General features: G+C 40.8%; 1 protein-coding gene across 1 annotated transcript; it reads left to right on the top strand.

The window, feature by feature from the left end:
- Positions 1-237: 237 nt before the first annotated feature.
- LOC130546379 (myosin heavy chain, fast skeletal muscle-like) lies at positions 238-11,082 on the top strand. Its single transcript, XM_057321600.1, has 40 exons — positions 238-256; positions 1,195-1,413; positions 1,488-1,631; positions 1,715-1,871; positions 1,976-2,003; positions 2,095-2,203; positions 2,298-2,390; positions 2,506-2,569; positions 2,652-2,750; positions 2,837-2,940; positions 3,026-3,164; positions 3,259-3,377; positions 3,484-3,633; positions 3,718-3,888; positions 3,977-4,277; positions 4,400-4,464; positions 4,550-4,637; positions 4,747-4,864; positions 4,946-5,069; positions 5,173-5,309; positions 5,403-5,658; positions 5,748-5,990; positions 6,092-6,268; positions 6,349-6,494; positions 6,571-6,661; positions 6,750-7,139; positions 7,218-7,344; positions 7,580-7,698; positions 7,780-7,976; positions 8,057-8,240; positions 8,481-8,646; positions 8,762-8,886; positions 9,028-9,336; positions 9,457-9,660; positions 9,750-9,875; positions 9,992-10,162; positions 10,337-10,441; positions 10,532-10,627; positions 10,738-10,869; positions 10,972-11,082. The coding sequence occupies exons 2-40, from the start codon at positions 1,207-1,209 to the stop codon at positions 10,984-10,986; spliced, it is 5,796 nt and encodes a 1,931-aa protein (XP_057177583.1). The 5' UTR covers positions 238-256; positions 1,195-1,206; the 3' UTR covers positions 10,987-11,082.
- Positions 11,083-22,256: the final 11,174 nt, after the last annotated feature.

Genomic DNA, 22,256 nt, shown 5'->3' with positions numbered 1-22,256 from the left:
GCCATATTTAGCGTCTGCTTGGTGTGCAAGTTCATCTCAATATAAGAGAGGAGGGGAGGATGAGCCCAGACACTGGAGGAGCTAGACCAACTGGTGGTAAGCGTCTTTGCTGTTGACTTTGCAATGACTGCACTTGACATTGAATTCAAATTGACATATTATGACAAAATAAAATAAAAGTAGTTTAATCATAGACGTTTAAATGTAACGTTTTGCAGGGCATTGGGAATTAAGTCTGGTCACAAGGAGAAGGAAGGTAGGTGGTTTTCACTAGGCTACTGTTTTGGAATGTATGTTTTCATCTGTGTTGCGTGTTTATGCAGCCACTCAAGGCCTCTTTTTTGTAAACCTAAGACATGTACTTAAAACAATATATATATAGGTAATCAAAGGATTTAGAATCACTAATCACTAAATAGAAGAATAGTATATTGTACACAGTCTCATGGGAATTAGTGACATTGTCACGAATTGTATTCTATTAATTCGTGTTCATGGACACAAATTATTCCCCTTTTCGTGTCAGTCAGCCAACTTTTTTTCATGTCACCCAGCATGACTATCAGTCTAACGTATTTTAATACACGGTTCATACGTCAATGCAATCTGATGGGAATTTATACCTATTTTACAAGGTGGCTTATTCGTGTGAATTCCTATTTCCTATGTTCTCATTCATATGTTTTGTTATGAATTGACTTTGCCCCTGTGACGTTAGGTCTGGGGGAGGGGTTAGAGTAGCTATTTTTCAGTGTTTCCACCTAGTAAAGCTCACGTATTTAGCAAAATTAGCCTTTGAGGCTGTGGTTTTAGGGTTTGGGGTGAGGTAAGGAATTGCTTAGCCACCACCTAAAATATGTACGTCTTCTTTTAAAATCTGTTTATAAATGTACATGCACACGCGGTCTATGTATTAAAAGTCAAGCTGAGTGACACGAAAAAAAGTCAAGCTGAGTGACATGAAAAATGGGGAAATTTGTGTCCATGAACACAAATCAATAGATTTCAAATTTCATGACTATGTGACGAACTGCCTTGAGACTGAGTTGAATGATTAAATAGATATTTTAATTATTATATTTTATATATATATGCATGTGTGATGCATTTAAATGTAAATATTGTGTTTTATTTTATTAATAAAACTTTATTATTATTTTTATTATCAATTTATTTTGATCAAATGTTTTGCAGTAAGCCGCCACCATGAGTACTGACGCGGAGATGGCCATTTATGGCAAAGCTGCCATTTTCCTTCGTAAGCCTGAGAAGGAGAGAATTGAGGCTCAGAGCAAACCCTTTGATGCTAAGGCTGCCTGCTATGTGATTGATGACAAAGAGCTGTACGTCAAAGGAACAATCAAGAGCAAAGATGGTGCCAAAGTCACTGTTACTGTGAATGACACTAAGCAGGTAAAATATCCATATTTCTCAAAGATCATTATCAAAAAAGTACAAATCTAATGTCTGCTGAATCACTTTAATAGGAGAAAACTGTTAAGGAGGATGATGTCCACGCAATGAATCCTCCCAAGTATGACAAGATTGAGGACATGGCCATGATGACCCATCTCAATGAACCCTCTGTGCTGTATAACCTCAAAGAGCGTTACGCAGCATGGATGATCTATGTAAGTTAAGCAGAAAGTAAAACAGCATTCAAGTTCATTATGACTGTGACGCTGCAACCGGATGATTTCTCTGTTTGTTTCAGACCTACTCAGGACTCTTCTGTGCTACTGTGAACCCCTACAAGTGGCTCCCAGTGTATGATGCAGAAGTGGTGTCTGCCTACAGAGGCAAAAAGCGTATGGAGGCTCCTCCCCACATCTTCTCTGTCTCTGACAATGCCTATCAGTTCATGCTCACTGGTAAGTGCTGAATTTTGAATGGCAAGGTAATTTTGATTTGTGAAATTAGGGTTTCTGGTTTTAATGAAACAATTATCTAAACAAAATTACCATTCAATTTACAGACAGAGAGAACCAGTCTGTCCTGATCACGTATGTATTTATTTTTATGTTATATATTACTCTCATGAAACTTTTACATGTCTTATCATGTTCTGTCTGATAATCATCTTTTATAAACCAGTGGAGAATCTGGTGCTGGAAAGACTGTGAACACCAAACGTGTCATTCAGTACTTTGCCACAGTTGCAGTGCATGGTGACAAGAAGAAAGAATCTGCCAGCCAAATGAAGGTGATACAAAAAAAATTCTTAATACATAAAAATAGAACTCTCTATTAATATTATTATTAATAGTAGTTAATATATTACCTCCTTAATTTCACAGGGATCTCTTGAGGACCAGATCATTGCTGCAAACCCTCTGCTTGAGGCTTATGGTAATGCCAAGACTGTGAGAAATGACAACTCCTCTCGTTTTGTAAGTTTTTAATTTCATACAGTACAATTAGTTGTATTTTATGTTTTTATATAAACATTTATTGTGAATGGCTTGTTGCCACAATAATAAGTAAAACTTTATTTTATTTAAACAGGGTAAATTCATCAGAATTCACTTCGGCACATCTGGAAAACTGTCTAGTGCTGATATTGAGACATGTAAGAGACAGTTAATAACAATTTCCAATCTGAAACATAGGCAATTGTTTGAATACCACTAAGTACTTAATTCCTTGACCAGACCTGCTGGAGAAATCTAGAGTGACATTCCAGCTTTCAGATGAGAGAGGCTACCACATCTTCTACCAGATGATGACCAACCACAAGCCTGAGCTGATTGGTATGTACACACATGTCAGTCAAAGCTTTAAAATGCCACTTAATGTTGTGAAACACTCTGTCATAAATGCCCTTTGTATGTTACAGAAATGACGCTCATCACGACCAACCCCTATGACTTCCCCATGTGCAGTCAGGGTCAAATAACAGTGGCAAGCATTGATGATAAAGAGGAGCTGGTTGCCACTGATGTGAGTCATTATTATTTGACAATGGCAATGATATTCTACATATATATGGCAGGTGCTATGGCTCATACCTATCTGTGCTTTCCAGACTGCTATTGACATTCTGGGCTTCAGTGGTGAGGAGAAGATGAGCATCTACAAGTTCACTGGAGCTGTGCTGCATCATGGTAACATGAAGTTCAAGCAGAAGCAGCGTGAGGAGCAGGCTGAGCCTGATGGCACAGAGGGTGAGACTTTATGATTCTATTGGCATATAAAAAAATGTTTACTGTTCATGGCATTAAATTGAACAAATTTTCATTTTCAACCACAAAATTGCAGAGGCTGACAAGGTCGCCTACCTTTTGGGCTTGAACTCTGCTGATATGCTGAAGGCTTTGTGCTACCCAAGAGTGAAGGTCGGAAATGAGTTTGTGACCAAAGGTCAGACCGTGCCACAGGTATGTAGTATGCAAACAACAACGTTTTAACATGACAATTATAAATCTGCCTAATAATTAAAGTAGCAGAACCTCTAATTAAATGTAAATTGTATTCTATCTACAGGTGTACAACTCTGTTAGCGCTCTGGCCAAATCTATCTATGAGAGGATGTTCTTGTGGATGGTTGTTCGTATCAACCAGATGTTGGACACAAAACAAGCCAGACAGTACTTCATTGGTGTGCTGGATATTGCTGGCTTTGAGATCTTTGATGTAAGAATGATTCTCTTATCTCTGTTTAAAGTTGACTGATTCATATCCAATTATCAGTAAATGTCTATTTTTCTCTCTCTCCAGTACAACAGCATGGAGCAGCTGTGCATCAACTTCACCAACGAGAAACTGCAACAGTTTTTCAACCACCACATGTTTGTGCTGGAACAAGAGGAGTACAAGAAGGAGGGCATTGTTTGGGAGTTTATTGACTTTGGCATGGACTTGGCTGCTTGCATTGAGCTCATTGAGAAGGTTTTGACTGGTTTATAAAACACTTCATGCAAATCTTTTAATTTTCAATCTATGTGATATAAGTAAAACTCCACCTTTTTTTAATCAGCCCATGGGTATCTTCTCCATCCTTGAAGAAGAGTGCATGTTCCCCAAGGCCTCAGACACAACGTTCAAGAACAAGCTGTATGATCAGCATCTTGGCAAGTGTAATGCTTTCCAGAAACCAAAGCCTGTCAAAGGCAAGCCTGAGGCCCACTTCTCCCTGCTTCACTATGCTGGAACTGTGGACTACAACATCACTGGCTGGCTGGACAAGAACAAGGATCCACTGAACGAGTCTGTTGTGCAGCTGTACCAAAAGTCTTCTGTCAAACTGCTGGGTACTTTCTACCCACCTGTTGTTGAAGGTAATTTAAAAAACCTACTTTGTTAATAGAATGATGTTTCTAATTAATCAAACTTTAAATTAGTTTTGCACAGATTTCTTGTTATTATATTATATGTGTTAGTCTTTATCCTTTTTAAACAGAGAGTGGCAAGAAGGGAGGCAAGAAGAAGGGTGGTTCCATGCAGACTGTGTCTTCTCAGTTCAGAGTATGTCATTGTCCAAAATTATAAAACTAAATAATGATAGAATTAATGATGAATGATAACACTAAAACTGTGAGCGATGTTACAGGAGAATCTGGGCAAGCTGATGACCAACTTGAGGAGCACTCACCCTCACTTTGTACGTTGTCTGATTCCCAATGAGTCCAAGACTCCAGGTAAAATCATGAAGCACTAACATATATTCTGATATTAAAAGGACACACAGTTATGTTAATGAGAGGTGTTGTTCATCTACCAAAGTCATGCCATCCACTGTTTTCATAGGTCTCATGGAGAACCACCTGGTTATCCACCAGCTAAGGTGTAACGGTGTACTGGAGGGTATCAGAATCTGCAGAAAGGGCTTCCCCAGCAGAATCCTCTATGGTGACTTCAAACAGAGGTAGGCCTAAATGGGACCATTTCTTGTTTGAGGCTAATGTTCATTAAATCAAAGATGTTAAGCAGTTTGATTCATCCACAGATACAAGGTGCTGAATGCCAGTGTTATCCCTGAGGGACAATTCATGGACAACAAGAAAGCTTCTGAGAAACTCCTGGGATCCATCGATGTTGATCATGACCAGTACAGATTTGGACACACAAAGGTTCACATTATACTTAAAAATGATCAAAGTTACAGAAACTATGATATTTAGTTTGATCTAGTTCAGATGAAATTAATCTCTGGATTATTGTTCATACATGCAGGTGTTCTTCAAAGCTGGTCTTCTGGGTACTCTTGAGGAGATGCGTGATGAGAAGCTGGCTGCTCTGGTCACAATGACTCAGGCTCTTTGCCGTGGTTACCTCATGAGGAGAGAGTTTGTGAAGATGATGGAGAGGAGGTGAGTGCTGTCATAAATAAAGATGATACAAAAATATATTTTTAATGACATTTAATCCCACATTTAATTATTTTAATGACAATTCATTCATAGGGAGTCCATTTACACGATTCAATACAACATCCGCTCATTCATGAATGTTAAACACTGGCCATGGATGAAGGTTTATTACAAGATTAAGCCTCTGCTAAAGAGTGCTGAGACTGAGAAGGAGCTGTCAAGTATGAAAGAGGATTTTGCAAAATGCAAAGAAGATCTTGTCAAGGCTGAAGCCAAAAAGAAAGAACTTGAAGAGAAGATGGTTTCTCTGCTGCAAGAGAAAAATGATCTGCAGCTGCAAGTGGCCTCTGTGAGTGTTTTTCACTGAATTCATTAAATGTCAAAAATTTTGAGATTGAGTTTGTTTGTTTTCAAATAGCAATCTATTTATTTCTTCAGGAATCTGAGAATCTCTCAGATGCTGAGGAAAGGTGTGAGGGTCTGATCAAGAGCAAAATCCAACTTGAAGCTAAACTCAAAGAGACGACTGAGAGACTGGAAGATGAAGAAGAAATCAATGCTGAACTTACAGCCAAGAAGAGGAAACTGGAGGATGAGTGTTCTGAACTGAAGAAAGACATTGATGACCTGGAGCTCACCTTGGCTAAAGTTGAGAAGGAGAAACATGCCACTGAGAATAAGGTTTGTGATAGTAAAGACTACTTTTGTATTTATTATTACAGCTAATATTTTGTTATGGATTATGAACGGTATAAAATAATCTAAGATCACATTTTACACAGGTCAAGAACCTGACTGAGGAAATGGCATCTCAGGATGAGAGCATTGCCAAGCTGACAAAGGAGAAGAAAGCTCTTCAAGAGGCACATCAGCAGACTCTGGACGATCTCCAGGCAGAGGAAGACAAAGTCAACACCTTGACCAAATCCAAGACAAAGCTTGAACAACAAGTTGATGATGTGAGTAACTGTTCTCAGACTATTATCAAAAAACATTGTATATCTATTATCGAAAACATTGTAATATTGATGTCTCATAGCTTGAGGGTTCCCTGGAGCAAGAGAAGAAGCTTCGTATGGACCTTGAGAGAGCCAAGAGAAAGCTTGAAGGAGACCTGAAACTGGCCCAGGAGTCCATCATGGACCTGGAGAATGACAAGCAGCAATCTGATGAGAAGCTGAAGAAGTAATTAAAAACATGCTTCAATTAAAACTGTACTATTGTCTTGTGATGTTTCATACATGGTTTTAAATTTTAACAGAAAAGACTTTGAAACAAGCCAGCTGCTCAGCAAGATTGAAGATGAACAATCTCTTGGAGCTCAACTTCAGAAGAAGATCAAGGAGCTTCAGGTATTAATTTGGACTGTTTTAAAATGTAAATTGTTTAAAAAGGTAAATTTAAGATTCTTAAAGTATGTCTCATTACCTGCTCCTGTAGGCTCGCATTGAGGAACTGGAGGAAGAGATTGAGGCTGAGCGTGCTGCTCGTGCCAAGGTTGAGAAGCAGAGAGCTGATCTCTCCAGGGAACTTGAGGAGATCAGTGAGAGGCTTGAAGAAGCCGGAGGAGCAACTGCTGCTCAGATCGAGATGAACAAGAAGCGTGAAGCTGAATTTCAGAAGCTACGTCGTGATCTGGAAGAGTCCACCCTTCAGCATGAAGCTACCGCTGCTGCCCTCCGCAAGAAACAGGCAGACAGTGTGGCCGAGCTGGGAGAACAAATTGACAACCTCCAGCGTGTCAAGCAGAAGCTTGAGAAAGAGAAGAGTGAATACAAAATGGAGATTGATGATCTCTCCAGCAACATGGAGGCTGTTGCCAAAGCAAAGGTTGAGAATTTATTTTCTAGAAGAATAAATGAAACATGATACCGATTCTCAAAGATCTGATGGTTTTGTTGTTTTCAGGGCAATCTCGAGAAGATGTGCCGCACACTGGAGGACACACTCAGTGAAATCAAGTCCAAGAACGATGAGAATGTTCGCCAAATAAATGACATCAGTGCTCAAAGAGCAAGACTTCAAACTGAAAATGGTAACATACTGTTCATTTTGTTATCGATTTCAAAATTAAATTCTATTCATTTTTTAAATTAAAATAATATTTATTTTGTCTTATTTAACAAATGCCTTCTAATGAACACAAATTTGTAATTTCCAGATTTCGTTTTGATAAATAGAACTTAATTGCATTTTGAATTAGTGCTACAGTAGTGAACTAAACTGGATACTATAGCACAATGTGACATAAAGACTCTAAATCTCACAAGGTGAGTTTGGCCGTCAGCTGGAGGAGAAGGAAGCTCTTGTTTCCCAGCTCACCAGAGGCAAACAAGCTTTCACTCAACAAGTTGAGGAGCTTAAGAGACAGACTGAAGAGGAGGTTAAGGTAATACAACAGAATCATTGCTTCTACACATTTGTCACTTCCTGCAGAACAAAGAAAATAGCCTCTGACTTGTTCTTCTAGGCTAAGAATGCTCTGGCCCATGCAGTGCAGTCAGCCCGTCATGACTGTGACCTGCTCCGTGAGCAGTTTGAGGAAGAGCAGGAGGCAAAGGCTGAGCTCCAGAGGGGAATGTCTAAAGCAAACAGTGAGGTCGCTCAGTGGAGAAGCAAATATGAAACTGATGCCATCCAGCGCACAGAGGAGCTTGAAGAGGCCAAGTATGACTATCAAAAGAACTGATAAATACATTTGTTAATACTATATAAAATTGCATGTCTGACTTCAAAATGCACAACAGGAAGAAGCTGGCTCAGCGTCTGCAAGAGGCAGAAGAACAAATTGAGGCAGTGAACTCCAAATGTGCCTCTCTGGAGAAGACCAAGCAGAGACTACAGGGTGAGGTGGAGGACCTCATGATTGATGTGGAGAGAGCAAATGCATTGGCTGCAAACCTTGACAAAAAACAAAGGAATTTCGACAAGGTAAAGTCATTTCGCAATAAGATAGTTAATTAGTTAGTTAGTTAGTTTAAACTTTATTGTCCAACACTGGAAATTTGTCTTTGGCTTCTCATAAAACACAATTACACATAAACACAATTACAATTACATATACTGTAATACAGAAGAGAGGACAGTCCATCAATATAAAAAACATTCATTTTTTGAGATAGAAACAAATGGGTTTTGTCTATACTAACCAAAATTTAATCTTACCCAAAGGTTCTGGCAGAATGGAAGCAGAAGTATGAGGAGGGTCAGGCAGAGCTGGAAGGTGCCCAGAAAGAGGCCCGCTCACTCAGCACTGAACTGTTCAAGATGAAGAACTCCTATGAGGAGTCTCTGGATCAACTGGAGACACTGAAGAGAGAAAACAAGAATCTGCAGCGTAAGAATGAAAATGTTAAATAGATTTTTAATAATGTGTTGAAATGTACAAATGTGAAACTGGCGCAGGATACTTTTTTATATATATACAGAAAAATGTTCTTTCTCACCTGTAGAGGAGATCTCAGATCTGACAGAGCAGTTGGGTGAGACTGGTAAGAGCATTCATGAGCTGGAAAAGGCCAAGAAAACAGTAGAGACTGAGAAGGCTGAGATTCAGACTGCCCTGGAGGAGGCTGAAGTGAGTATCTGGAGATGAAAGAAGAAAGTAGACTATAGATTAATATGCTATCAATTAAATATGAAAAAATGATTGTATTTTTATGATACATTTTTATAATATTGTCTTCATTAAATTAGTATTGTTTTCCTCAATTTACAGGGCACCCTGGAGCATGAGGAGTCCAAGATTCTCCGTGTCCAGCTTGAGCTAAACCAGGTGAAGGGTGAGATTGACAGGAAGCTTGCAGAGAAGGATGAGGAGATGGAGCAGATCAAGAGAAACAGCCAGAGAGTCATTGAATCCATGCAAAGCACACTGGACTCTGAAGTCAGGAGCAGAAATGATGCTCTGAGAATCAAGAAGAAGATGGAGGGAGACCTTAATGAGATGGAGATTCAGTTGAGCCATGCCAATCGACAGGCTGCTGAGGCTCAGAAACAGCTGAGGAATGTTCAGGGACAACTCAAGGTATGTGACATCCCTTTGACTTTAGCATATACGAATAATTTAGACATTGAAGGATATTATTAAAATATCTTAGGTAAAAGTTAAGACACAAATTTATAGAAAAACTAATGATATGTTCAGGATGCCCAACTCCACCTTGATGATGCCGTGAGAGGACAAGAAGACATGAAGGAGCAGGTGGCCATGGTGGAGCGCAGAAACACTCTGATGCAGGCTGAGATTGAGGAGCTGAGAGTTGCTCTGGAGCAGACAGAGAGAGGCCGCAAAGTGGCTGAACAAGAGCTGGTGGATGTCAGTGAACGAGTTGGACTGCTGCACTCTCAGGTAACAACATTATATTATTAAATTGTCTTCTATTTATTTATTTCATTTGAACAGTGCTCTCCATTTTAATGTCTTTATCCATTCTGTAGAACACAAGTCTCCTGAACACCAAGAAGAAGCTTGAGGCTGACCTTGTTCAGGTCCAGAGTGAAGTTGATGACACTGTTCAGGAAGCAAGAAATGCAGAAGAGAAGGCCAAGAAGGCCATCACTGATGTGAGTAATGGAGAGCTACAGATTTTAAAATACTATATATATGGTCGTACCTATTAGAAATGTAATGATGTTTTTGCAATCGATTTGAAGCGACAGGATGTCCATTTGAATTACAGGCTGCCATGATGGCTGAAGAGCTCAAGAAGGAGCAGGACACCAGCGCTCATCTGGAGAGGATGAAGAAGAATCTGGAGGTCACAGTGAAGGACCTGCAGCACCGTCTGGATGAGGCTGAGAATCTGGCCATGAAGGGAGGAAAGAAACAACTCCAGAAACTGGAAAGCAGAGTGAGTATTTTCAGAACCACATCAAACATAATTTATAAAGAATTTCTTTAGAAGTTGTTGTCGTCGTCATTATTGACAGATACAGTACTTGCAATGTAATACCAAGTACCAAAATGACTAAGAGGCACAAACCAAGTTGTACATTTCTCTATTACCCTTTATGTTCTTCTGTAGGTTCGTGAGCTTGAGACTGAAGTTGAGGCTGAACAGAGACGCGGAGCTGATGCTGTTAAAGGTGTCCGCAAATACGAGAGGAGAGTGAAAGAGCTCACCTACCAGGTATCTATCTAACCATGTCTATAGATCTAAGTATAAATATTAAACATGTTTTATAAAACATTTAAAATCAAATATTTGTATTGTTTGTAGACAGAGGAGGATAAGAAGAATATCGTAAGACTTCAGGATCTGGTTGACAAGCTTCAGCTGAAAGTCAAGGGATATAAGAGGCAGGCTGAAGAGGCGGTACGTAAAACAAATCTGAATGTTTTTGTTTTGTCTATACTAGTAATTGATACAGTAGCAAACTTACTTGCAAAGCATTGTTGCTAACATGGTTAAAACTACCTTTTAAGGAGGAACAAGCCAACACTCACCTGTCCAAGTTGAGGAAGGTGCAGCATGAGCTGGAGGAGGCTGAGGAGCGTGCTGACATTTCTGAGTCTCAGGTCAACAAACTCAGAGCCAAGAGCCGCGATGCTGGAAAGGTCAGTTGAATAACAGTCTGTACATGTTTTACTGCATTTACTACAAGTTCAAATAATTTTGCTTTTCAAAATTAAAACTTTTTAAACATCTTTTTCCTTTAGGCAAAAGAAGAGTGAAACCCTACAACCTGAAGGGAAAATCTACTGAAGTCATATAATATGATTTTTTTGTAGAATGTCCTTTTACAATAAAAGAGTAAAAAACACTATAAATGTGTCATATATTTATTTTCATTTTAAAATTATTTAAAGATCAGCGTACAACTACTGGAACACACAGCAATATCACTTAAGCACTTAGATCACCTGATCAATCATTGTGTTAAAAATGCAAAGGGTCATGGGTTCTAGACCCAGGGTACACATACTGTATACTGCTAAAAAGTATGCATCAATAGCACATGTTGCTTTGGATAAAATATCTGCCAAATGCATACATTAAATATTTATGTGGTTTATATATTTTGTAAATATTGGGTTTGAATAAAATAATAGAAAATTATACATTCTAACCCATCTGTATATCGGCAGCTCAGACACCCTTGTGATAACGAGATAGCTGAATAATAGCAGCTGGGATAATGTCTCCGTTAGGAAATACAAATATTTTAAATTACAGATTTATTGTTATTTTGTGGTTTAAAGAAGTATATCAGAACTTTGAAGCGAATGTAACACACACAGTTTCTGTCAATCTCATATTAATCTTGTAGTTTATGCATTTGGCAGACGCTTTACATTGCATTTGTCACGACTCTTTATCTTGTCATGGATTTCTTGGTCTTGTGGCAGAGTCGTGGCAAAGCCTTATGTTTAGTGTGAGAAAGCCATGGGGTGTTTATCTTTTGACACTCCATGTGTTTTCTCGTGTCTTGTCATTGGCCCCGCCCCTCTCGTTTCCCGTATTTGCTTCCCTGCCGTGTCTAATGTTTCCCACCTTCCCTTGTTGATTATCCCTCGTTTGTCTTCCCTTTAAATAGTCCTCATGTTTCATTGTCTTGTTGCTCGTGGATTGCGTTCAGTGTTCTGATGTTCTCCATATTGCCTGTGCCTCTTGTTGCCGTTAGGGCTGTCACGATTATTAAATAATCGTCTCATCGCGATTGTTTGACCTCATCGCGATGGTTTCAGATCATCGCAATTATTGCACATCTCTATAGAAGACACTAGGGGGAGCTGTATTGCATCTGCATACTGCATATTTTAGTGTATATATTGTAACTAAAGCATGGTAATACTTGTAAAATGTATCACCACAACACAATCACTTAAAAAAACAACTAAAGCATATACCATAAAAATAACCTGCAGTACAATTTAATATTATTTCAGTGTGAAAACCACAACCAAAATCTCATTAACATAGAAGTAAACTTTTATTGTAGTCTTGCAAGTGAGAAAAAACAGACTAGAAGCTTTTCTATGACTGATAGCATTTTAATGGTGGCTTCAATTCACTCCTGATCAGTTTACTTAATTTACAAGTATTTGGCGGTTGTATTATTGACAGGTAAAAGCCTAAACCTTAAGTATGATGACCCAATTTTTTCCTATGTATTTCCAAGAAAAAGAACATACTCTTTATATTCAGAACAATATAGTCGTTTCAAAGCTGAATAAAAAATGTATGAGAATTAAAAGTCAAAGCTCTAAAACAGACAATTAATCGTCATAATCGCAATGATTTATTAGACAATTAATCGTCAGCCAAATTTAATAATCGTGACACCCCTAGTTGCCGTTTTCTCCTGTTATAGTAAGTGTTTAGTTTAGTCTATGTCAAGTGTTGTTTAGTTTAGGGTTTAGTTAGTTTATGTCCCTTTTTACTTATATTATTATCTTGTTCTTGTTTACACCCCCTCGTGGGTTTTTGTTTTGTGGTTTTTGTTCAAATAAAGTCTGTCTTGTTAACCCCTGCAACCCTGCTGCCTGCAATTGGGTTCTTCCACGTGTGACTGTGACAGCATTATCCTATACATTTTGTTTCTGTATGTGCAATCCCCTGAGTTCGAACCCACGAGAGATGGGGGCCGAGATTCTTTGTCTGGACCCTAGACACACCTGCTGGTAGATACCTTGTCATACCTTATTTGCAGGTGCTGTTTTGGGGGGGCAGAGGTTGTGGTAAAAAAAATCCAGAAATTATTCCAGATTTAGGGGGGGGCAGTGGGGTGGCCAAGTGTGCTGACACAGGGGCACTGGCCCCCCTAAATCTGGAATCATTTCTGGATTTTTTAACCACAACCGAGCAATTTCGGTTGCAATGCACAGTTTGTCCTGCGAGCAGAGGTGGGTAGAGTAGCCAAAATCTTTACTCAAGTAAAAGTACAAGTAACTTGAGAAATTGTTATTCAAGTAAAAGTCACTATTTTAAAAACTACTTGAGTAAAAGTAAAAAAGTATGCAATGAAAAAACTACTCAAGTAGCTATTTACTTAGTTACTTTGTATCTGATTATATAGGCCTACTACATAAAATTAATATTAATGCCAATATTTTAATATTACATTTTAATCAATATTTTTACTTATCATAAGCAGATATCTTTGCAATATACTAGAGAGACTAAAGAATAGACAAACACAGAAGAAAAAAGCATTTCTGTAAATTTCATCTAATCCTGATGTCAATGTAGTTTACACAACTTATTTAGAATAATAGACCGTGTCAAACTAAAGCATTAACTAAACTCAGAGCATTTCCTAAGATGATCTAGAGCAGTGGTCACCAACCCTGCTCCTGGAGATCGATCGTCGTGAAGATTTCAGCTCTAACCCCAATCAAACACACCTGAACTATATAATCAAGGTGTTCAGGTTTGCTTGATAATTACAGACAGGTGTGCTGAAGCAGGGTTGGAGCTGCAGTCTGCAGGACGGTCGATATCCAGGAACAGGGTTGGTGACCACTGATCTAGAGCAGTGGTTCCCAACCTTTTTTCCAGGGGACCCCTATTTAAACATTCAAAATCCTTAATGACCCCCAAACCCCCTCAGACACATTTTGCATACTGACAGAAAATACAATCAATACATATCGTTACATTTTTAATAAATGCAAAAACAGCTGAATAAAATAGTTAGGGCAATATGAAACGATTCAGAATAGATTTTCTTTACAACAACAGGCTCTACTTTTTCTTAAACTGTAGCACAAATACCACAAACAATTTCTAAACTGAAAATGTAAATTTCAAGTAATTAGAGAAATTACACCATATTATCAAACAAATTCATCAATTGCATTTTTAACCCCCAAAAATCTAAAAACATAGATAAAAAATGTAAGAACAATAATATTAAAAAAAATGCTGTGTGTGTGTTGATATTTATTCTTGCCATTTATTGTAGCCAATCTCTGAATGATGCCCATTTTCAAGTGTGTAAGGATTTTTAATGTGAGCTCTGGCCTTGTATTTCCTGAGCTAAAGATTGGATAGCAGGCGTGATTTGTGTGACAGCCAGACGAAAGTCATTGTGCACGTCTAGCTTGATGCGTGCCTTTGTTTTGATTTTTACCAGAGAGCTGAAAGCAGTTTCTGACAGATATGTTGTGGCAAACGGCAGGATGAGTCTGGTTATGGCATGTTGCGCAAGCTTAGGCGCGAAGACGGACCCTTTCACGAGCCAGAACCGTTTGTACCCGTGTTCGGTAAAGAACCTCTTCAGAAGAGAATTCGTTTTAACGTCCAAGAGCTCGTCCTCCGCGTCTAAATACTCCACGTCCTCCACCTTTGCGGTAAATGGATCCATTACCCATGCGCATTTGGCGACATGTTCATCAACATCAGAGAACCGTGACTTCATCTGCTCCTGTAGCAGTTCCATGTGACACGTGAATTCGCGGCTCAAGGGCTCAGGTAAATTACCTCCAGTATGATTGAAAAGTGATGGAAAGTGCTGTAGTTCCTGTTTCATGAGTTTATTCTTTCTGAATTCCACTTTTTGCACAAATGCGTCAATGATTTCCTTGCATTCCATGACGTTCGCGTCCGCGTTTTGCATGCGCTTGTTTGTTTCGTTGTATAGGCTGAAAATATCAGCCAGGTATGATGTTCTTATAAGAAATTCGTTGGTCATTTCGTCAAGCAATTTCTGGTTGTTCAAGCTCAGGAACTCCTTTATTTTTTCTTTCAGCTCAACAAAACGGACCAACACTTGACCCCTTGATAGCCAGCGCACTTCGGTATGAAGGAGGAGTGTCTGGTGCGCCTCATCTTCACACAGCTCCGCAAAGATGCGTTTGCTCAATGGACGGGCTTTGATAAAGTTGACGATCTTTACAACCATCTTGAGCGCTTCATTCAGCTCAACCGAGAGGTGTTTGCTAGCCAGGGCTTGGCGGTGTATCATACAGTGAAAAACAAGACAGTGAGGAGCCTTTTCCTTCAGACGTGCATTGAAGCCTTTGTTCTTTCCCATCATTGAAGCAGCTCCATCTGTGCAGCATGCGACTAAGTTATTATAAGGAATGTTTTGCTTGGTAAAGTACATATCAATAACATGGAAAATATCTTCACCTCGTGTCGTTGTTGACAAATTGGAAGACAAAAGAATGTCCTGCTTTACTTCGGCGTCTTCAATGTATTGCACATAATGCAACGAGTACTTCTACGTCTGCCACAGTGGACGTTTCATCAAGTTGAATAGAAAATGGGTGCTCCTTTAACTTTTCAACTAACGTTTTTTCAACATTGTCTGCCATTCGGTCGATCCTGTCTTTTACTGTATTTGACAGGGGTACAGTTTTAAGCTTGGAAGCCACCTGCGTTCCACACATTATTTCTGCCATTTTTACACAAGCAGGTTTGATTAGCGTTTCTCCGATGGTGTGCGGCCTTTTGGATTTGGCAATTAAAAGAGCGCACTCGAAGGACGCAACCGTTGTTTTCATTTCCAGCTCTAGTCAAAGCATCTTTAATGTTCTGTGGCCTGTTTGATATAACAAGTTCTTTTTTCGTTAGGAAAAACTCTCTGGGTTTACCCACCATCTCAGGGTGTTTGGTGGTTCTGGTGTCTCTTCAGTTTGCAGGGCTTCATGCTTTCATTCGCTAGTCTCTCTCCACAGATTACACACTCAATCCTCACATTGTCCATTGCTTCAATAAAACCAAATTCCAGATAACTGTCCAAATAAATCCTTATTTTCTTTTTAACACACATATATTTCTCTTCTCCCTTGCGCTTTGCCATATTCGTTCGTTTTCTTTGACTATTTACCTTGTTTTGAGCGTTGCGCTGTACAACGGGCAGTCTGACATGAATTTTGCCGCGTATTTTTTTAAAGTCACACTCCGCCTTTTCCCGACTCAAGCAATACACATCTAAAAATGAAGAAATTGCTTCTTTTTTCATTCATATAATAAGAGAACATTACTAGAATAATCAACATGGTTTTACATAAAAATGCTTCCTATTTTAACTCAAATTTAATTAACATTGGGGACCCCTCGTAAACCTTTAGCGACCCCTAGTGGGGGTCGCGACCCCCGGGTTGGGAACCACTAATCTAGAGCATCTGCAGTGCTCTCTTAAATGAAATACACATTTTTGAACAAAGCTCATGTTTTCTCGTGTTGTGTCACGTGTGTGTTGTGAAAAGCTCTTACTTGTAAACAAACAGTTAACAGTGAACCACACGCCCATCAACAAGTTTTCTTCCTTCTGTTCTTCAAATGTATATTTCTGCAAGCCCACGTCTCTGTGTCTGACAGGTAACGCGCATGTTGCTGTGTCTGACGAACAGGTCGCGCGGGTGCGCGCAAATGGCGGGCATTTATCATCGCTGGCAAACAATATGACACATTTGCAGTTTTGATTGTATAGATATAGATTAATATCCACTTCATCCAACGCTCTTTGTGTTCTGCGTGTTCTTAAGTTTCGCGCTACGAGGAGTGAGTAATCCTGCTTCAGATGATTCAGATCGTGCTGCGAACTGAACAAATCATTTGAACTGATTCATTAGCCTATTCAAATGGTTTTGCCCATTGTTCAATTAATGCTTTCAAAAGAATCGACTCAAAAGAATCGATCACTCGGGAATGCCCGTAAAAAGAGACGACAACCTTGAAATAAACAACGCGTTTTAAAAAGCATATTTTAAAATGAAGGAACGTCACGCAATGTAAGTTATGTAACGAAGTAAAAGTACAGATTTTCTATTAGAAATTTACTCAAGTAAGAGTAAAAGTACACACTTTTAATTTTACTTAAAAAGTACATATTTTCCAAAATGTTACTCAAGTAAATGTAACGAAGTAAATGTAGCGCGTTACTACCCACCTCTGCCTGTGAGTGGCAGTAATGATGCTTGTGTGCCAAAAGGAAGATTACGCAAACAATGTCGAGAGATTACATCTACATGATACAGGTAATGGAAATATTTTTTAAAAATATAATGAAAATGCATATCATTACACATCATATTAAAATACTGACCTATATTTGTGTTGCGCATGTTAAATCTACATATAAAGCAGTCGTGACTCGTCCCTATACAAAGAATCAGCTGCTGCCAGAGAATGTGTAACGCACTAAAGAAATTTTATTTGTTAATGAAATGATATCAAATGCAACTTACATTTATTGGGGTGAATGTTTGATAAAATGCACTTTTGCCTTGTAATTAAAATAAATGGTCTGTCATTCTCAAGGAATTAGCAGAGTTCAAGTAATCAATAGAGCTCATTCTATAATGTCATGTATATTACTTGTGGTGTATTTGAGAGTCCTCTTTTCATTTACACATTTTCATAATTTTCCCATTTGCAGTTAAAATGAAGAGAAAAAATCCTAAGGACATAATGTCCCTTTTAATAAGAAAACATCTCGGTTACATTTGTAACCTCGGTTCCCTGATGGAGGGAACGAGACGTTGTGTCGAACCGACAGATGGGGTTCGTCCCTGAGAACCAATCGTTTCCGACTACTTAGAAAAGGCCAATGAAAATTGGCAAATGAAATTTGCATGCCGGACTACGCCCCGGAAATATAAAAGGGAGACGGTGTGCATCATTCATTCACCTTAGTTCTGGGGAGCCTGAGACCTCTCACGACTGCTGCAGAGGACAGCACGTGTTGTGGCATGAGGGACACAACGTCTCGTTCCCTCCATCAGGGAACCGAGGTTACATCCGTAACCAAGACGTTCCCTTTCTGTCGGTCTCTCGACGTTGTGTCGAACCGACAGAATGGGGTTCCTATAGAAAACGCCACAGCCCTGAGCCGCGTCACAATCTCTGCGGAGCGACGTTGACTGGCCTGGGCGAGTCAGACGAACACGCTAATGCGAAATTATGACCCTCCAGTGGAGTGGAAGGGGGACCCAGAGCTTTACACAAAGTTGGGAAGCCCCTGTCACCGGCCGTCACGGGCGGAGGCCTAGTTCTCTAAATGGCGAGAAGCCGCCCGGCACCGTACGGGCCACTGGGTAAGCATTATTCCCCCCCCGGGGGGAAAAACGCTGCAGAGGCCACTACCTACCGTAGGGAGGAATTAGTGGAGACACCACATGGTCTCACCATCAGGGGAGAACTCATGGGAGGAATGTGCGGACTGCAGGAGTTAACCGCAAGGTGGGAGTCCACCTGGGGAGGTCATGGGTTGCCAAGGTGGGAACCATTCATGAGGATACATCAGACGGAACAGCCCACGGAGGGGGGGTTACCACGTCTGGAGCACTAGGTCCAGTTAGAGCTATGTGGGAGATAACTCAACTGTTCCCCGGCCTAAGGGGGCAGGGCTGCTATGCCCAGCCTGTCCCCTGGAAGGGTGATTAGTGATGGATGGAATGCCTGTTCTTTACCCGAGGGGAAAGAAGTGAGGCGGGATCGCCACTGCTCCTTCCGGAGGGGGAAGGACTTCCGCAGGCGTACGCCCTACCGGCTGCCGGTCCCACACCTTGCCAGGATGCGGACTGACACTGGTTCCGCGCGTAGGTATTAGAACCTCACAGAGTTGTTGGGCATAGCCCAACCCGCAGCTCTGCAGATGTCTGCCAGAGAGGCGCCCTGAGCCAGTGCCCATGAGGGGTGTGCCTCACTCCCAACGGGCAGGGGCGAAAAAAGATCGGTATGCCGTAACGAGGGCATCCACGATCCAGTGCGCCAGCCTCTGTTTGGAGACAGCCCTCCCTTCTGCTGACCTCCGAAACAGACAAAGAGCTGCTCAGAGCTTCTGGACTCTGCGTGCGGTCCAAGTAGAGGCACCGTGCGCGTACTGGACACAACACGGATAGGTTGGGTCTTCCTCCCCGGTGGGGAGCGCCTGCAGGTTCACCACCTGGTCTCTCGGGAGAGTGGTGGGAACCTTGGGTACGTAGACAGGGCGGGGTCTCAAGATAACGTGAGAATCCCGGGCCCGAGTTCTAGGCAATCTGTGGACACGGAGGGTGCTTGCAGATCCCCTACCCTCTTGGAGGTGAGCGCCATGCGGAAAGCCGTCTTTATCAGGACTGAGAAAGAGCGGCAACCCCGAGAGGCTCGAAGGGGGCGGGGCCTCTTGAGGCCCGCCACCTAGGTCGCAAGAGGGTACGGAGCGCGGAAGGTGGTCACCCTCTCGCGCCCCTTAATTCAATTCAATTTTATTTATATAGCGCCTTTCACAATGTGCATTGTTCCAAAGCAGCTTTACAGGAGCAAATAAGAAAAACACAGAAAGGTAAAACACAGCACAGTGCATGGTGTTTATAGACCAAGCAAGATCATTATAATAAATAATATCTAATAAATCAGTGTTTTCCAACCGCTGTGCCGCGGCACACTAGTGTGTCGTGACAAGTTGTCCGGTGTGCCGTGGAAAATGGCCAATTTTTAATAATAATAAATAAAATATAGATGTACAGCAATGTTTTACAATTAAAAGTAAACCAACTGTGACCTCATCGCGTATTTGACCACGTATACGTGATCTCATCCAGGAGACTGTACGTATACGTGACCTCGTAGCCCGCGATTTTCCCATGTGCGAATTCCACACATAATTACGACCACGCTACTAAAACCAACGGGAAAACATGGATAAATTCTTGAAAAGAAAATCTAATGACCCTGAATCGGAACCTGGGCCCTCTAGCAGTGGAGACACACGAAAGAAAGAAAAAACGGTGAGCTCAAGACAATACAGCGACAGTTATCTGTCATATGGATTCACTTTCACCGGGGATCGCTCGGCAGCACTACCCTTATGCTTAGTCTGTGGAGAAAAACTATCTAACCATGCAATGGTTCCTAGCAAGCTTAAACGTCATTTACAAACAAAACATCCATCACTTATTAAAAAAAGACAAACTATTTTGTGCGTTTGAGAGATCAAACGGAGAAACAGGCTTCTTTGATGAGAAAGAGTACCACAGTGTCTGAAAAAGCTCTCGAAGCTAGCTACCTGGTTGCTGGTTTAGTGGCAAAATCGAAAAAGCCACATACGGTGGTGGAGTCATTAATTATGCCTGCATGCAAAGCAATTGTGAAAACAATGTTGGGTCCAAATGCTGCCAAAGAAATTGCAAAAGTGCCCGTTTCAAACAATTCAATCGCCAGACGCATTGACGATATGTCCGCTGACATTGAGAGTGTTGTACTGGAAAAAATAAAAACTAGCGTCAAATTTGCACTCCAAATTGATGAATCAACAGACATAAGTGGGAATGCTCAGCTATTAGCAAACGTGCGCTTTGTGGATGGTGAAATCATCAGAGAGAATTTTTATTTTTGCAAAGAGTTGCCATCAAAAACAACAGGAGAGGAAATATTTCGGGTGACATCCGATTACATTGAACAAGGAGGACTAAAATGGGAAAACTGCGTGAGTGTGTGTACCGACGGAGCAGCATCCATGACTGGGAATACCAAGGGATTCGTCAGTAGAGTCAAAGAAAAAAATCCGAACGTCACGGTCACGCACTGTTTTTTGCATCGCGAGGCACTTGTTGCCAAGACGTTACCAAAGGAGCTGTCGAATGTGTTGGATGGTGCAGTGCGTATTGTCAACTTTATAAAAACAAGGCCTTTGAAAAGCCGACTATTTGCTATCTTATGTGAGGAGATGGGGGCAGACCATAAGACTTTATTGCTTCATACGGAGGTCCGATGGCTGTCCCGTGGTAAACTTTTGTCGCGTGTGTACGAACTGAGGGAAGAACTGAAAACCTTCTTAACAGCGGAAAAATCGGAGTACGCATTGCTGTTGGCAGATGAGGAATGGTGTGCACGGTTGGCATACATGGCGGACATTTTTGCACACCTGAATGAACTGAACACGCGAATGCAAGGGAGAAATGAAAATGTACTAACTAGCACAGACAAACTGCATGGATTCAGATCAAAGCTTGCCCTCTGGCGACAACATGTGGAAAAAGGCTCTCTTGAGATGTTTCCCCTTGCCCAAACTGGACATTCAGACAACTTTGCGGCATTGTGTGAGGTAATTTGTAAGCATCTATCAACTCTCGAAGAAAAATTCTCTTTTTATTTCCCCTTAACATCACCTGAAGCCTTTGACTGGGTTCGAGACCCATTTAGCTCATCTGCAATGGATAACGCAAATGGACTGTCGCTGCAGCAACAAGAGCAGCTCACTGAAATGAGACAGGACCGTGGTTTGAAAATTACATTCAGTGACCTACCTTTGGACAGTTTCTGGTTGACTGCTGCCAAAGAGTACCCAGTCATTGCAGACAGTGCAATCTCAGTGTTGTTATCTTTTTCCACAACCTACTTATGTGAGCTCAGCTTTTCCAGTTTGACTTATATAAAGAACAAAAATAGAGAAAGATTGAGAGCAGTTGACCAAGAGCTCCGTGTGTCGTTGTCATCAATTCCAGCGAGGATATCATCTTTGTGTTCATCAAAACAAGCTCAAGTTTCACATTGACATCATATGTGAGTACTACGTTTATTATAATATGCTGTCTTAACAAGCAATTTAAAGCAATGCAGTTTTGTGCCATTTTGTTATATTTTAGTGGTTAATATGATGCTGGTGTGCCGTGAAATTTTTTGCAAATTAAAACTGTGCCGCGGCAGAAAAAAGGTTGGGAAATACTGCTATAGAGGACACAAGGTTGCAGCCTTACGAAACAAGACACAGCTATTGAAACAAACAGAACAGTGGGTGCTTCTCACATTTTAGGCCCTGTCCCAAATGACGCACTTCATGTGGACTTGCGGTCTCGTGGACTTAAATTGCGCGTGCTCGCCAAGTCCGTAGGGTGTCCCATTTGTCTTTTTAGGGCTCAGAAGTCTGCTCGCGAGCGCCTCCTTTGTGCCCTCGATGCGGTCTTCGGAGAAGCCCGCATTGATGCAGGCTCCACTGAAGTCCCCTACCCAGGAATGCTTGCGAACGCCCAATCACAGAACGGATGGGAGGAGTGTCGTGGATGTCAGACAT

Source organism: Triplophysa rosa, linkage group LG2 (assembly GCF_024868665.1).
Source record: "Triplophysa rosa linkage group LG2, Trosa_1v2, whole genome shotgun sequence".
Lineage (NCBI taxonomy): Eukaryota > Metazoa > Chordata > Actinopteri > Cypriniformes > Nemacheilidae > Triplophysa > Triplophysa rosa.
Note: the sequence above shows the minus strand (reverse complement) of the source record. Positions and strands in the feature narration are given on the sequence as shown.